At 37.2% G+C, this 18,430-nt stretch overlaps 1 protein-coding gene across 13 annotated transcripts in view; it reads right to left on the reverse strand.

Annotated features, from left to right (window-relative positions):
- Positions 1-18,430, reverse strand: part of ZNF804B (zinc finger protein 804B) — a 517,429-nt gene that overhangs the window by 103,175 nt on the left and 395,824 nt on the right. For 11 of the 13 annotated variants that reach the window (XM_086396255.1, XM_086396251.1, XM_086396241.1 and 8 more), the window contains one exon: positions 259-402. In XM_086396255.1, the coding sequence (XP_086252381.1) occupies positions 259-402 (144 nt within the window). Of the gene's footprint in view, positions 1-258; positions 403-16,936; positions 17,078-18,430 lie in introns of all 13 variants that reach the window. The other 2 variants (XM_086396254.1, XM_086396252.1) reach the window with 1 other exon arrangement.

Here is an 18,430-nt window from a genome sequence, read left to right on the forward strand (position 1 = left end):
CTCGCCTTATTTTTACTGAGTCCTGGTTTCCTCACACATATAATCCTAAAATAAATGTCAATCTACTATTGGATCCTATATTCTTTCTAGGAAAAAGTATTTCACTTAATATTTAAACAAAAAAACACAGCTTTCGAGGAAAAAAAAATGGTATAACATCTCAGGAACTTAGATGAGGATAAATAAGGCCAGTTACATACATTGTATTCTAAAAGTAGAAATCCAGGAATACGAAGGTTATTTCCCACTTCAACTTACCTGCTTATGAGCATGGTCATAAGAATTAATATGATTGTCAAACTCCTGGTGTTTGTGGTACTGCTTGTCACATAACTCACAGTAAAAGTTCGCCTTTACATCTTCCAGGGCCTTTGCTGTGGACTTCTCCTTTTCTGGAAAATCCTTTGGAAAAAAAAAAAAAAGGTAAAAATGTTGGTTATATTTCTAATAGCATAACCAGATCTCATATTAATCAAGTTGGTAATTTAATTTTACTGTGATTCAAAGGAAATGGTTAGCCTCGTTACATTTAAGAACTCTATGGCACAATGGAAGCAACTTTCAGCCTGGCCTAATACTAAATTATCAATGAACATATAGTGACTTATCCTAAAGGAGCTGAGCCCTCAGCTTCAGTATGGTCATTACTCTTTGTCTTCTTGCCACCTGTTTCCGGGTGTGGTACTGCTGACCCATCTAACTATAATATCACCACTATGTCCTCTACCTATCCAGTGACCCATCCTGAAACTGTGACCTCTCTACTATCGTATTTTATCGGGCATTGATTGCATTCTTTTGTATTATTCACCTACTGCTTCATGTACTTTAGCCTACCTGAGATCTTAAGTGTTGGGATTACTATTCTCTCTTTACATTATGCATTCCCCACATTGATAACTGGTGAGAGCCTTTTCTCAACACCCAGTTCTTGGACCCTCTTGGAATCCTTTTCCATGGTATTTCAGGGAGGAGAAAGCCTCCATTATGTTTCTTATTACCAAACACATCTATGATCATGCCTACTTTGTTTTTTTCACAGACATTTCTTTCTTTGATATTACCCCTTATATTTTTGTATTCCACACAATTCCATCTTCAGTCAACAGATTTATCCAATCCACACACTCTCCCAGGGTGATCCCTTTCATACCATAGTTCAGTTTAGTTCAGTCACTCAGTCGTATCCAACTCTTTGTGACCCCACGAATCACAGCACGCCAGGCCTCCCTGTCCATCACCAACGCCCAGAGTTCACTCAAACTCATGTTATACCACAGTTAGAGCCTTATTTATCCAAAACCTCTAACTTCGGCCTAAGCTTCTTCCACAAACATTAGCTCCTGCTAGGCATTGCTAATGAGTGTGTTACAATTTTCAAAGTTATTTTTAATTAATTTTCATCGGGGTATAATTGCTTTAAAATGTTGTTAGTTTCTATTGTACAACAAAGTGAATCAGCTATATGTATACATATATCCCCTCTTTTTTGGATTTCCTTCCTATTTAGGTCAACAGAGAGCATTGAATAGAGAGCTCCCTGAGTTATATAGTAAATTCCCATTAGTTAACTGTTTACAATTTTAACTATGCTCTATCTCAAACAGAATTCTGGCCACATAATTCCCCCACTTAAAATCCTCTTGAATTGGCTCATTGCCTTACAGAATAGTAGTGACAAATGCATATGTTCCCATATTACCCTCTTTAATTTTATCATCAGACATGCCATATGATATTAAAAAAATTGTTTTCATGTCTATGGTTCCCATAAATCTTTTAAAGGCAAGAACTGTTTTATTCATTTTTGTGTCAACAGTACCAAACATATTATCTAGCCCAGAATAGGTCCTTACTTAATATGCATGACATAAATTAATGGATAATGATGGCTTACATATTCATGCCTCTTACCATCCTGCAAGTTCTGCTCTATTATCCCAGTGCCTAGATGAAAGAATGGCTGGCACATAAAGAATGCCAAATAAATATGCATAAAGAATGGGTGAACAAAATAAAGAATGGATTTTAGCTTTGTTTCTCCAAAATGACTAACCTTCTATGAAAAGAAACTGGGCCATAAGTCTAAATCATAGGGGTATCATTGCCCAGACAAAAAAGCAATCTGGGCAGATTCTCACAGGGTTGGATGAACTGATGAGGCAATTAATCTAGATATGGGAACATAGTGATTCAAGTCCCAATATGGCAAGAAGCAGGAAGGGCATTAGTACATTCATAAAGAGCAAATTAGACTAAATATCTAGAGTGCCTAGCTAAGAGAGTTGAAGTAAAAATCTGGTTACATTCTAGGTTAATGGGGCATATCAAAGCTACTTGATAGGATATATTCAGAAACAAGAATGTGGACACCAATTTTAAGACCAAAAAACCAGTTGTTGAAGGAATTGAGATCATACAGTTACTTAATAACTGTGGGAGCAGTAGTAGTAGGCTACTATTTAGTAGTAGACTTAGAATCAGGGGAAATAATTATTTTTTCATCCAGTCTCTCTCACTAAAAATTACAGTCTTTCTCAGTATAATTTTAGCAATTGGATTGGAAAGAGGGTCTACGTTGGTTTACCCATAGTTCTTACTCTACAATGACACAGCCTCAGAAAATTGACCATGTGCTTGGACATTAAGCAACTCTGCCTCAGCTTCATTAACTGGAGTTGCAGTAGGGGTAGCAACTGAGAATTCAGGGTGAATTTGTCATTAAAAATGTATTTTCATATTATTCCAGATTATGTATTACACAGAGGATTTTATGACAATAGCTCCATGGCCAGAGTAGAGCTTTTCCAGTTAGTCTCAACATCTATATCTAAACATCTTTTATTTCTAAAACACCCTTTAATTATGATATTACATGGCTCTCAATAAAAAAAGTTATGAGAGTTCTACCAATATTTTAGTCTATATCATTCCCTATAAATATTCACATTTTACAAAGCCATCTGACTAAATTAAATACCCTGTTTCTTGCTTAATTTTTCTTGTCAGGATATGGGGCTGATATATCTCTTTCCTCTAAGAGACTATTGATATTCCCCATGGCATATCCTAGTCCCCTGATTAAAAGAGGAAGGATACATAAGTGGATAAATTAGCAAACTATACAGGGTTCACAATACAGTTTGTCCTTCAAAGCCAGAAGTAAACGCATAAGCCCAAGAGCAGAGACTAGGAATAGAAATGGGAAAAAACCTGAGAGTCTCAGGCAGAGGAGACTACAATCCAAGAGTTGGGTAGGCATAGCGGAAAAAGAAAAGGAAAAAAAAGAAAAAAGATTTCTTAAGGATTTTTGGCAAAACTTGAAACTGAGAATATAGCAAGAGCTGACTTTCAGTAAAAGAACCACAATCTAGTCGTTCATGGCATTGCTTGGAATAAAGTAGACCAGTTCTGATGTGTGAAAGTAGACTATGGAGATGAAGCTGAGTTGGTCCAGTCGTATATGTGCCAGCAGGCTGGAGTGTAAGGTCTCAGACTAGTAGAGAAGCCATCATGTAATTTAATCTTGCAATTTATTAATAGCAGAACAGGCAACAAATACTTAGTAATTTAATGATTTTAATAAAATCAGGTAACATTAAAGCAGGGGTGCATTTTCCATTGTATCATGCTGTCATCCACTCATTTTTCCACTTGTCTAACCATACTTTCATCCTGCTATTATCAAGCACTTGTACAGGCAAGAATCTCTTATTAGGCAACTTTAACAGTTAATTTCTTAATAAGCCTTTCTTCAGACTTTAACAGTGTAGCATGGGAGAATTACAGGCTTCCCTAGTGCCATCATCGACTCAATGGACATGAGTTTAAGCAAACCCCAGGTGATCGTGAAGGACAGGGAAGCTTGGTATGCTAAAGACCGTGGGATCTCAAAGAGTCGGACACAACTGAGCGACTGAACAACAACCGATATCTCAGTGGTAAAAGATCCACCTGCAATGCAGGACATGTTCATTCGATCCCTGGTTTGGAAAGATCCCCTGGAGAAGGAAGTGGCAACCAACTCCAGTATTCTTGCCTGGGAAATCCCATGGACAGAGAAGCCTGGTGGGCTACAGTTCACAGGGTCACAAAAGATTCAGACATAACTCAGCACCTAAACAAAAACAGCAGCAAAGTGGAAGAATTACATGTGAAGAGATGAACACTGTAAATTGCAATACAGTAATAATCATAAGCTGTTGTAGAATGTACCTAGTTCACACTAGTTAAGAATAATTGAAGAAAATGTCAGAGTCTTTTTCCTCTCTTTTTCACACATAGCGTTAGATATGCTGCAAATTCTTGGCATTCCTTGCCTTCTTTGTTGAATGACAAGATATTTTTGCTGGTCAAATACCCCTGAAGGCAAATTAAGGTGAGATTTACTATCTGAAATAATTACACAGTCTTTAAACATATTCACAGTTAAGTTCAGTTCAGTCACTCAGTCGTGTCCGACTCTTTGCGATCCCATGAATCTCAGCACACCAGGCCTCCCTGTCCATAACCAAATCCTGGAGTTCACTCAAACTCATGTCCGTCGAGTTGGTGATGCCATCCAGCCATTTCTTTCTCTGTCGTCCCCTTCTCCTCCTGCCCCCAGTTCCTCCCAGCATCAGGGTCTTTTCCAATGAGTCAACTCTTTGCATGAGGTGGCCAAAGTATTGGAGTTTCAGCTTTAGCATCATTCCTTCCAAAGAACACCCAAGACTGATCTCCCTTAGAATGGACTGGTTGGATCTCCTTGCAGTCCAAGGAACTCTCAAGAGTCTTCTCCAATACCACAGTTCAAAAGGATCAATTCTTTGGTACTCAGCTTTCTTCACAGTCCAACTCTCACATCCATACATGACTACTGGAAAAACCATAGCCTTAACTAGACAGACCTTTGTTGGCAAAGTTATGTCTCTGTTTTTGAATATGCTATCTAAGTTGGTCATAACTTTCCTTCCAAGGAATAAGCGTCTTTTAATTTCATGGCTGCAGTCACCATCTGCAGTGATTTTGGAGCCCCAAAAAATAAAGTCTGTCACTGTTTCCCCATCTATTTCCTGTGAAGTGATGGGACCACATGCCATGATCTTTGTTTTCTGAATGTTGAGCTTTAGGCCAACTTTTTCATTCTCCTCTTTCACTTTCATCAAGAGGGTCTTTAGTTCCTCTTCACTTTCTGCCATAAGGGTGGTGTCATCTGCATATCTGAGGTTATTGATATTTCTCCCAGCAATCTTGATTCCAGCTTGTGCTTCTTCCAGCCCAGCGTTTCTCATGATGTACTCTGCATATAAGTTAAATAAGCAGAGTGACAATATACAGCCTTGACATACTTCTTTTCCTATTTGGAACCAGTCTGTTGTTCCATGTCTAGTTCTAACTGTTGCTTCCTGACCTGCATATAGGTTTCTCGAGAGGCAGGTCAGGTGGTCTGGTATTCCCATCTCTTTTAGAACTTTCCACAGTGTATTGTGATCCACATAGTCAAAGGCTTTGGCATAGTCAATAAAGCAGAAATAGATGTTTTTCTGGAACTCTCTTGCCTTTTCCATGATCCAGCGGATGTTGGCAATTTGATCTCTGGTTCCTCTGCCTTTTCTAAAACCAGCTTGAACATCTGCAAGTTCACGGTTCACGTATTGCTGAAGCCTGGCTTGGAGAATTTTGAGCATTACTTTACTAGCGTGTGAGATGAGTGCAATTTGCAGGTATGGATTAAATATGAAAGGAGCAAAAATACCCACCTATTCTCAGTATCAGTATTTTTAAAAATAAAAATGAATAAAATTCATAGTAATACAGTAGATATATAACATATGATGTAAAGTTCCATCATTGATTTGCTAGTCATAAAAAGCTCCCTTCTCAAAGACTGCCTAGAAGAGGAGACTGGAAGCTTATTCAATAAAAAAATAACATTTATTAAATAAAAGAAAACTTGTTAAACATTCTCAATGATTCATTAAATGTTGAAAAAGTATCATAAATTTAATATGAGTTATCTGAATAAGTCATTTTAAAACAGTATGCATTGCCAGTAGGCATTTATGTTACAATTCAGTAAGAATTTTGTAGTAATTAATTACTTTTCATAACTCATATTTTGGGTGCAATGAGAGAAAATACACTTTTTCACACCAAGAATTTCATATTCATACATATAACAGGTATGCCTGTAAGGTGGCAAGTGTTCTGACTAGCATAAAGCATTTAGTTAGAAACATGAGTGCTTTCTACCAAATTATTCTTATTATTGTAATGATGATGCTTACACTCTAAAACCTCTTTTTGATAAACAGAAAACTGTCAAGCACTTCACACTTGTTGACTCTTTTAGTCTTCACAGCAACTTTATAAAATATCATCTCTTCTTATCCCATATAAAGAAGGCAAGCCAAAAACACATCTAGAAATTCACTCAATGTTGATGAGCAGGGACAGGATTCAGACTCAGATCCATCTGACTTCAGAGCTACTAATCACCAGGCTCATGGCTGCCCTAATTACTTAGCCTGTATCTAGATGCTGCCTAATTCTGAGGTACCTCTGCTACCTGTTTTAGTAGATTTGAAATGATACAGAACCCCTAGGTCCCAGAAAGAATCAGAGGACTGATTGTAATTTTTAAAATCTATAAAGCTCTTGAAGCTGAGACAGGCACTAGGAAAGAACAAAGTGGCAGTCCTGTTTCTACTGGATGTGCATATGTGTCCTGATTATTGAAAAGGAAAAGAAGGAATCAACTGCTCTTCTTAGTATCTCCTTGATGGTATTGGAGCTTTGAGGATTGAATTCATATTCTTTCCATGAAAGTTTCATATTTGACCTTTCACTGTTATATGTAAGAGACTGCTTTAAGAATTTTAATATTCTCTAATTTGTTCTGTTACACTGGCCATGAACAAAATCCTGTTTCAAAGACAGTGAATTTTCCTCTTCCTCTGACCAAGTGACTAACGCTGATTCAAAACCCTCTCTAGGTCCCCACTGTCTTCCTGGATCTCTGTAACAGTTTGGGTAATGAAACACTTGCTTTAGACAGTTTTCTTTATGTGTTTATTTTATGTTTGTGACAGGGAAAAATAATCCTTGAAGACTGACTAACTTGGATCTCAGCCTCTTTCTTAAAAGTTTAAATTCTTAAGTTTTTAGTTTTATCAGTATTAGAAATTAAGGGGAATAATGAGTAGCTTGCAGGATTGTTGAGAGTATAAAATGAGATCAATTTCATGAAGTACTTACTAGAGTATATGCTAAAAGTGGTACTTGATGGTTTTGGACATTTTGTGTGTGTGTGTGTGTCTGTCTGTCTTTTGTGTGTATCACTGTATTCATGTGACATTAATATTTTTAAAATATCATACCATTCTCCTACAAGTCTACAAAGTAACTTTCCTTTTCTGATGAAAATATGAGCAAGTGACAGGAGTCCTTATCCTCTTCAACCCACCATCTCATATGAAAGCACAATCCCTGATAGTAAATTCAAACCCGGTTTATTTGAATAGAATTTTCAGGGTGTTTTTATCTCACAATTTCTTTTTAACATTTGGACTGTTTAGAAATTCCACAAATAGGCAAATGAGCATTGGATGCCCTAACATTAATATTACTAATATTGATTTCCCTAAATATGTGACTGGCTTATTTTATTAAAAAATGATCTTGTATTGTATCTAATTTGTTACCTGTTACTTAGAAAAAACTCAGTATTTGTTGAATAAATTAAATTAATGATAAGAAGTATAACTTCCTACTATGTAACAGATAGCTTGGCTTACCTTGGCAATGTTAAATCATATCATAGGGAATTAAACTGTTGAAACTATGGCAGAATAAATAGATGAGTATGATTCTAAACATATGGAACTTTTGGAACAATCCTTTTAAAAACTATAGATCCTAAGGAGCCTACTGAAGAATTATCCTAAAGTAATAGTGGGTGGCAACTGCATACAGATTCACAATCAGATCTATAGATTACAGATTTCCAGTGCTCTTCTCATTTTACCATAACCAATAGTTCTCCTTATAATTTGTTAAGAATCAAGTATTGGTTTCCCAGACTGAAACTGGACATAACTAAATTTAGACCTTTCCATCAATGGCCAGGTAAATATAACATCAGCCACATCCTGGATTTTAAAAAAAAGAGCTTTCCCCTGTTATTAGTGATTCATTCAAGCTGCTCAGAAACAACCATATTAAATATATGAACTTGTCACTGGGTAGCGTGCTTTTGGTACATCTTAGTATCATTTCTAATTTGGAAAGAATGACACATTTCGAGTGATGATTGCCTTTATATTCATGAAACAACAATTAAATATTTAAAACTTGCCTATATAACTGCTTATTTTGGAGAAGATTCCTAATGGCTGCATCTGAACAGAGATTATTTTTGAAAAGCACATATTTTGTTCATCAGTATTCTATACCACCAACTTCATCTTTCTCAGTATAAATTAATATACAATTCTTCTATTAGAAAAACACATAAGCATATAATGCAGTTCCAGTTGCACCCTAAAATAATCATAAGAGTAGCTATTGCTCTATTACTTGTGAATGTCTGACATAAAGGAAAAAAAGGGGGCAGGTATAATTTCCATATTGCTTACAGATACTGCATTGCACAAGTTCATAAGGGTTATGAACTGGTTTCCAGAGTATTTCTAGCAATATGTGAAATAGTAAAACACATGTAAACCAATGAGATTTAACTGGACACCATGTAGTATGAGCCCATGAAGATGCAAGGACTACCAGTCTCCTACAGAGAACATCAGCCTTCACCAGTAAACATAGGCAATATTCTAAGGTGGGGTGGAAAAAGAGGGTGCATGAAAATATGTGTAAATTTGCCCAAGGTCAGAAACAAGGTTGAATCTATTAAATAGCAGTCCTTGGCCTGGAGTTCATGCCTATCAAAACCCATTAATGAATTCATGAATGAATATATGTAGTGAGTGAAGGAATAAATACATTTAATGTCCTTCTAACTTTTTGTCTATTTATTTATTATGTCAAAAGGGAGAGAACCAGAAAGTCTGAAATGAGTATGGTGATGTCAAAACCCATATAATTGTATGCTTTAAAGAGTGAACCCTAATGTGACCTATGAAGTGAAGTGAAGTCGCTCAGTCATGCCCGACTCTGCAACCCCATGGATAGTAGTCTGCACCAAGCTCCTCCGTCCATGGGATTTTCAAGGCAAGAGTACTGGAGTGGGTTGCCATTTCCTTCTCCATCAGTTCAGTTCAGTCGCTCAGTCGTGTCCGACTCTTTGCAGCCCCGTGAATTGCAGCACGCCAGGCCTCCCTGTCCATCACCAACTCCTGGAGTTCACTCAGACTCAAGTCCATCGAGTCAGTGATGCCATCCAGCCATCTCATCCTCTGGTGTCCCCTTCTCCTCCTGCCCCCAATCCCTCCCAGCATGAGTCTTTTCCAATGAGTCAGCTCTTCGCATGAGGTGGCCAAAGTGCTGGAGTTTCAGCTTTAGCATCAGTCCTTCCAAATAAATCCCAGGGCTGATCTCCTTCAGAATGGACTGGTTGGATCTCCTTGCAGTCCAAGGGACTCTCAAGAGTCTTCTCCAACACCACAGTTCAAAAGCATCAATTCTTCGGCGCTCAGCTTTCTTGACACTCCAACTCTCACATCCATACATGACCACAGGAAAAACCATAGCCTTGACTAGATGGACCTTTGTTGGCAAAGTAACGTCTCTGCTTTTGAATATGCCATCTAGGTCCTTCTCCATAGACTTTAGCTAATAATAACACATTGATATCAGTTCATCAACTGTAACACGTTCATCTAACACACTAATGTAAAATGTTAATACTAAGGGAAACTATGTAAAAAATTAGAACAGAGTATATGGGTAGTCTCTGTACTTTCCGATCTATATTTCTATGAGCCTAAAGCCTTGGTGGTTCATGGTAAAGAATCCACCTGCCAGTGCAGGAGACATGGGTGGGATCCCTGATCTGGCAAGATCCCACATGCTGCGGAGCAACCAAGCCTGTGTGCCACAGCTACTCAGCCTATTCCAGTGCTCTAGAGCCTGGGAGCCGCAACTACCGAGCCCACATGCCCTAGAGTACTGAAGCCTGCATGCCCTAGAGCCCATGCTACTCAATGAGAGAAGTCATCACAATGAGAAGCCTATGCATGGCAACTACAGAGTAGCCCATGTTCATCACAACTAGAGAAAAGTCTGTGCAACAATGAAGACCCAGCAAAGCCAAAAATAAAGAAAATTATAATAAATTGCCTATTACTTAAAAAAATAAAAATGTACAATGAAATCACATTTTGATAGTCCTACCTTCACTGAACTTAGGAAGAACAATGGATGGTATAAAAATAATTCTTGTTATGTAATGTACATGGCTGAGTTCCAGGTGGACCAGATGACAAAGAGAGCTCCTCTTTATGGAGATATCTTGAAATCCCCAGTTCTGTTCTGTTATTTTTCATGAGAGAGAGAGACCCTCAGCAACCCTCGAGCAAAGCAGAACTACTGACAGATCGTATTTACAATCATTAGATACACTGGAAATTCAAAGGGTGAAATTTATACATTCAAAAGAAAGATTTTGGAATGTGTCTATTATGCAGGTGTGTAAAATATGGTAATAAAATGTATTTTCTTCCCCCAGAATGACAATAGTGCCCAATTTATAAATGTAGTAATTACTACCACATCAATTCAGCCCACAGATATGTATAACTGTAATGAATATAGACATATTACATTCATCTAAATTGAATACATTGAAATTAATAAACTATTGTGCATTAGACAGGAAATACTTTCATTTAGCCATTACTCCTGCTGTAACTACTTATTGTAAAAATGCAATTAATAGTGTCTGACATTTCATTTTCTAATATAGGAGAAATCAATGAAAACTGTCAGGTAACTAAGTTTTCTGGAAAGTTGCTAGTGACACCGGCTCAATTACAAATCATTTTTTAAAAATTCAACATCTGCAACAGCTGTCTAGGGGAGAAATGGTAATTAAATGATGTTGACATAGACATTGTTTCACTTTTGCTTGAGAATTAACTGCAAACAAGTTCCCTTCAAAAAGATCCAGGTTATTGTCAAATAAATTCCTATTCTAAGGCCTTCTCAGGTGGTTCTGGAATCAATCTGTACATTTCTAAAAAGCCCTGTTTCCCATCCCCTTTCACTAAAATAGGCTTAGCAACTCCTAAAATGATGGGCTAAAATAATATAAAGCCAAAGTCTTTGTTTTTAAAAAAGGACATATGAGCCAGATAAATGCCAAAACTCCAAGGACTTTCCCTCTGTTTTTCTGAATGTTTGCTATCTTGTTTGATAAAAAGTCAGCTACATTTGGTTTACTTGTTCTATAACCAGAAATGTTTAAAAAGTGATTGTGCTCACAAAGGCACTTCATTGTTTCAAACTGGCTGCTGCAAGTTTCTATCTATTGAAATTCTAATAGGTAATTTACTTTCAAACTTAGAGAAAACTAGCAATTGTGAAAGAAGTATGCTATACAAAAGCTCGGTGTCTCAAATCTTGAAATATTAACTTCAAGCTGGGAAAAATGTCTCAAAAGTGAGGAAAGTCTATTAGAATGCTAGTTTTCTTTGGGAGGAAGTCATTCATATGGACTAAAGGAAATGCTCTAAACTACATTATATTCATTTTAAGATCATGAACTGATGTACAAAAGCTTGGGTCTGCTTTCAGATATTTTGGAAGAAATATTTGTCACATATTTTATCTATTATTATTCTCATAGAACTTTGTAAAACTTGGGTCACTGACTTTACAAATCCTTAAAAGAAATTGTGCATACCAGTTTTATAGATACACTTTTGCTTTATTGAAAACAAATACAATTGTCAATTGAAGTCAAAGTCTGATGAGCTGAAAACTAGAGTAAAAGTTAATATGTGTCACAATAGCAGAACCCATAGTACAGCCTATCTAGACTTTGGTGAAGAGTTGAAACAGATTTTCACAGTTGCTTGAGCAGTTGGAGCATCTGTACTTATTGTTAACATGAGCACCAATTCAATAAGCCATATAGCTGTGTCATAATCTATTGTGTGTGTTCTTACTGTGTAGAGCTAGACTAAAAAGAAAGTCAGCTACACAGAACAGAAATTGTGGGTCTATTGTAAAAGAAGTGGAAAAGAAAGTTAGAATCATCTTGTAGGCACGCACGGGACTTCAGAAATTCTTTTCTAATTAAAAGATATTTAATCCAGAAGTTCTTTGGTTTTGCCCAGATTGATGTAGAATGATAAGTAGTAGATCTGGACTAATTCAACTCCTTGACTTCAACTTCTGAGAAAAACAGCAGAGCCACAAATTCTATGAAGTCTATTTTCTTTCTTGGAAGAGGAGATTGATCTAAAGGATGAGCTTTTGCATCTCTGAAACTTAACATATATAAATGAGTATATAGTATTTAAGCTGATATATTAGATACTAATATATACTCTTTCTCTTCTTAACACAATCAAAATCTAAGAACTTATTTAGAAAGTATGTTCTTACTCCTGCAATGCCAGAAATAAAATACTTTGTTACTTCTTACAGAAGGAGATAGAATCACTCTCAGTAGAGGAGTTCTTCCTCCTCTTATTTTCCTAAGGTTTAAAAAAATATTAAGAGCTTTGCTAGTCTATAGATTGTTAGTTATAGATAGTTTCAGTGGATTGAACACTGAACTGAGCCAGTACTAAAACTGGCTTTAGAAAGGGAGAAGCTACCTTCTTTTCTGATATTGGAGGGATATCTTAGATAAAAAGGAAGGAAAAGCAGAAGAAAAAAGAATTTATTTCTAAAATGATTTTTTTAACTCCTGTGTTGCCCTTGAAGCAATTTAGCATATGGAGGAGATTTAGTTATATTATAAACGTTTGGATTATTTGCTGTGTTATTCTACTGTGCAAGATAATAATAACACATTACTCCTATTTTCAAGAGGCTCTCAGACCACCCAAAGGGATAGAATTAATTCACAAATTGCAAGTGACAGTAGAAAGGAATATACAGTCACATGGTGGGGATTTTAAGTGCTATGTATTTTCAAAGAAGGGAAATAACTTGATTCTTTATAAGGTGCCTACATACCAGAGCAGAATAAACCTATTAAGAGAATTTTACAAAAAGACTAAATTAGTTGTCTTGCATTCCACTCTTACATACAAAACATAAATGGCAGTTGATGATCTAATTCTGGAGTTTAAGAAGGTGACATAAAATATTGCCGAGAATGAATAAACTCACATTTTGCAATGAGAGTAATATAGATTTTACTCTATGTATTGATAAACAGGAAGTCATACACACTTTAGAGAGAGGATGAATTTCTATTCTCTGACTCCTATTACAGCTGGTGTCATTTCTGAGCAATAGTTAACACAGGAATTATGATTCTGCCCATATTGTTCCTCAGTGTTCTCCTTGTGATTATTTTCCCTGGACATCTCTCTTGGACTGTCTGCTCGTGTTTCAGAGTGTTTACACAAAGTCTGAATTCACTTTGAACACTAAAGCATAATTATTTTTTTAATTGATTCATATATATATATATATATATATATATAATTTCCCCCTCCACTCATTATGCCCTGGAAAATCTTGACTGACTGCTGTCTGAATATTCTATTACAACTCTGGGCTGGAATCTATGTTCTCACTAGTGGCCATTCCTCAGCAAATCTCTCTTCTGTGCCAGCTGCAGTGATGGCAGGGATGCATATAAACCCTTTAGTAGGAAAAAAAGTCATTATAGTATTAAAAAATACAAATTTCACTGATAAGAAATGACAATGCCCTTAAACTTCTAAATACCCTTAGGGCACTCCATAGGGGTAGCAGCAAACACTCACAAAGGAGCAGTCCTCTTGGTCTATTGTGTGCCCAAATACCATAAGCGGGCACTTTGATGCCCATCTAGGGAGGAACAGGATCAGGGTAAGACTCTGAATCCTTGATCAACTGCTTGCAAACTCCATGGTTTTCAACAGTGAAAAAGTGAAAGTCATTCAGTCGTGCCTGACTCTTTGTGACCCAGCAGACTAGTCCATGGAATTCTCCAAGCAAGAATACCGGAGTGGTATAGCCTTTATCCATTCCAGGCAATGTTCCCGAAACAAGGACTGAACCCAGGTCTCCTGTATTGCAGGTGGATTCTTTACCAGATGAGCCACAAGGGAAACCCAAGAATACTGGAGTGGATAGCCTATCCTTTCTCCAGCGGATCTTCCAGACCCAGGAATCAAACTGAGGTCCTGCACTGAAGTTGGATTCTTTACCAACTGAGCTATCAGGGAAACTCTGTACAGCAAGGATAATAATGTCACCTTCCCATAATGAGTATAATGATTAAATAAGTTCAAACATAAAAATGACCTAAAATCATTCTTGGTGGAGCAGACATTAAAGAATTTGTCTGTAATGCAAAGACTTGAGTTCCATCCCAGGGTCAAGAAGATGCCCTGGAGAAGGGAACGGCAACCCACTCCAGTATTCTTGCCTGAAAAATTCCATGACGGAAGAGCATGGCTGGCTACAGTTCATGAGGTGGCAGAGCCAGACACAATGGAGTCACTAACACGGTCACATTCAATACCCTTCTAGGTATACTCAGCAGTCACATTATCTATCTGTTTACTGACCTACCTACCAACCTACCTACATACTTATCATCTATAGCTATAGATTTAAAAAAACAACAACAACTATAGCGTTAAATGCTGACAAGTGAAAAGAAAGTGAAGTCACTCAGTCGTGTCCGACTCTTTGCGATCCCATGGACTGCAGTCTACCAGGCTTGTCTGTCCATGGGATTTTCCAGGGAAGAGTACTGGAGTGGGTTGCCATTTCCTTCTCCAGGGGATCTTCCTCACCCAGGGATCGAACCCAGGTCTCCAACTATAGTGTTAAATGCTGAAGCAGTGGGCAAAATGAAAATATGCCAGGAGGAAGGGTGTCTAGGAGTTCTAAGTTTTGAAATTAATTAGTAAGAATCATGCTCCCTATCCATGGAATTCTCCAGGCCAGAATACTTGAGTGGGTAGCTGTTCCCTTCTCCAGGGGATCTTCCTAACCCAGGGATTGAACCCAGGTCTCCCACTCCAAAGGCGGATTCTTTACCATCTGAACCACCAGGGAAGTCCATTAAAAATAGATGAGGTGATACGTCCTTGTGGTTAGGAATATAGTTCTGAATCAGATGGACTGAGTTTAAATCAAAGGTCTATTCTTCATGAGGGGCACCCAGAAATTTCATCTTTATCCGTGTCTTCACTCAAATCAAGAGTGCTTGATAACAGTAACAACTCATAGGACTGTGACACTTATTGTGAAAACAAATCAAATGAAATGCTTTGCATAGTACCGGCTGTATATTGCTATTTGTTTATACTTTCTCAATTTTGTTTTGTTCCATTTTGTTTTTATAGAGTTTAACAGGAAAGACAAAAACATGGCATTAGATTTGAATGCAGTACACAGTGACAGCTGAAGACAGACATCTGGCTCGTGAGAACAAGAAGTGTCTGGATTGGGAGTGGAGATTTGACGGGACTTGGGTGGAAGGTGGTCCATGAGGACTGAACTAAAAAATGCTGGCTCTGTTGGGGAAGGGGAGCCTAACTTCCCATAACTGAAACCTAAACAATGTATAAAGAATGGACCCACAAAGTTCAATAAAAAGTATTTTTCCCCCCACAGGGAAGAGATGAAGTTATCTTCCCAGCTGAGTGATGTACTATGTGGATGACAAGTTTTTCTTCCCATGGAGATCTGTCTTTGTGTTGCAAACTAAAGGTGGGGAAATCCAATGCAAAAGCAAGCAAAAACCTCAGCCAGACACTTAATTCTGTTCCTATGAGGACACAGTGCCCTTTATTGCTGACTCTTTTATTTTTAAACTCCCCACGGTGCCATATACTGGATAAGTTACTTGTTAGAAACAATGTTCCTTGCAGTAAACATACATTTTTGTCTTTCTATAAACAGGCTCTGCTTTCTACTATAGACAGTGAACTGAGCTGGCTTCCTGACCTGTCCTTTTGCTACTGTATCTTTTAGATTTCTGCCTTTGGCAGAAATACTGAGGGACTAATGTTTTAAGGACTTTGCTTTTGATTTTTTAAAAGTTTTGGATATTTTCTATTAAATTTTTACTACGCTATACAAAAATCATGATTTGAAAGTTTATCAGTTTATAACATACAGAAATGTACCTCAGATATTAGCAGTAAATAACATATACTTATTCTATAAGGATGTGTATTAACTTTCATTGCATTTATGTGACCATATTCCTGATGTGACATGACAAATAATTTCAAGGGTCTCAAGGTTAATTTTTTATTTAGTATAAAACATGTACCAACTTAGTGTTTTTCACTAACAGCCTTATGATCTAAGTGATTCTATAATGTTTTCATTAAAAGAAGAAAAAAATGTATTCTTACAAACACTACTGTTATTGTACAGAAATAAACACTCACCCAGGGTGAGCACAAATTTAGAAGGTGATTTAAATGTTAAGCATTTTATTATTAATAACAAAATGAGAAAGATAAAATTTTATGGACTTTCACTAAAAAGCCTGTCTAGACCCACACCAATTATTATGTTTAGCAAGTAAAAACTTTAAAAATAACTTGTGTGTGTATATGCTTTCGTGTGGTAGTATTTCCAAAAAAAATTTCCCATTTAACTTTATGTGCCTTAAATCAACTCGTAAGTTTATCCAGATAGTATCATAATCAAACATGAGTTTGTAAAGTTTTAATCATAAGGACAGAAATGGTAAGGACTTAACAGAAACAGAAGAGATTAAGAAGAATGACAATAGAAAACAGAAGAACTGTACAAATAAGTTCTTAATGATCTGGATAACCAAGATGGTATGGTCACTCACCTAAAAAGCTAGTGGAGGGGATGGAATTCCAGCTGAGCTTTTCAAATCCTTGAAAATGATGCTTAAGTGCTGCACTCAATATGCCAACAAATTTGGAAAACTCAGCAGTGGCCACAGGGCTGGAAAAGGTCAGTTTTCATTCTATTTGCAAAAAAAGGCAATGCCAAAGAATGTTCAAATTACCACACAATTGCACTCATTCCACATGTTAGCAAAGTAATTCTCAAATCCTTCAAGTTAGGCTTCAACAGTATGTGAACCGAGAACTTCCAGATGTACAAGGTGGATTTAGAAAAGGTAGACGAACCAGAGATCAAACGGCCTACATCTGTTGGATCATACAAAAAGCAAGGGATTTTAGAAAACATCTACTGCTTCATTGACTACGCTAAACCCTTTGATTGTGTGGATCACAACAAGCTGTGGGAAATTCTTAAAGTGATGGGAATACCAGACCACCTTACCTGCTTCCTGAGAAAACTGTATACAGGTCAAGAAGGAACATTGCAACTGGACATGGAACAACGGACTGGTTCAAAATTGGGAAAGGAGTATGTCAAGGCTGTATATTGTCACTCTGCTTATTTAACTTATATACAGAGTACATTATGTGAAATCCCAGACTGGTTGAATTACAAGCTAGAATCAAGATTGCTGGGAGAAATATCAATAACCTCATATATGGAGATGACACCATTCTAAGGGCAGAAAGTGAACAGGATCTGAAAAGCCTTCTGATGAAAGTTAAACAGGAGAGTAAAAGCTGGCTTAGAGTTCAACATTCAAAAACTAAGATCATGGCATCCAGTCACATCACTTCATGGCAAATACCTGGGGAACAAATGGAAACAGTGACAGACTTTATTTTCTTGGCCTCCAAAATCACTGTGGACGGTGACTGCAGTCAAGAAATTTAAAGACACTTGCTCCTTGGAAGAAAAACTCTGACAAACCTAGAAAGCATATTCAAAAGCAGAAACATCACTTTGCCGACAAAAGCCCATATAGTCAAAACTATGCTTTGTTTTGTTTTTCCCATTAGTTATGAATGGATGTGAGAGTTGGACCATAAAGAAGGCAGAGTGCCAAAGAATTTATGCTTTTGAACTGTGGTGCTGGAGGATACTCTTGAGAGTCCCTTAAACAGCAGGATCAAGGTAGTCAATCCTAAAGGAAATCAACCCTGAATATTCATTGGAAGAACTGAAGCTAAAGCTGAAGATCCAATAATTTGGCCACCTGATGCAAAGAGCTAATTCATTGGAAAAGAACTAATGCTGGGAAAGATTGAGGGCAGGAGGAGAAGAGGATGACAGAGGATGAGACAGTTGGATGGCATTATTGACTCAATGGATATGAATTTGAGCAAACTCCCGGAGACAGTGAAGGACAGGGAGGGGGGTTGCAAAGAGTCAGACACGACTAAGAGACCAAACAACAATTATCTGCTGATGTTTGCCAGTCCTTCTTTTGTTTTTCCATTTAACATTTTCA

This window comes from Bos grunniens, chromosome 4, assembly GCF_055505025.1.
Source record: "Bos grunniens cultivar Pamir isolate PY7600 chromosome 4, Bosgru_T2T1.0, whole genome shotgun sequence".
NCBI lineage: Eukaryota > Metazoa > Chordata > Mammalia > Artiodactyla > Bovidae > Bos > Bos grunniens.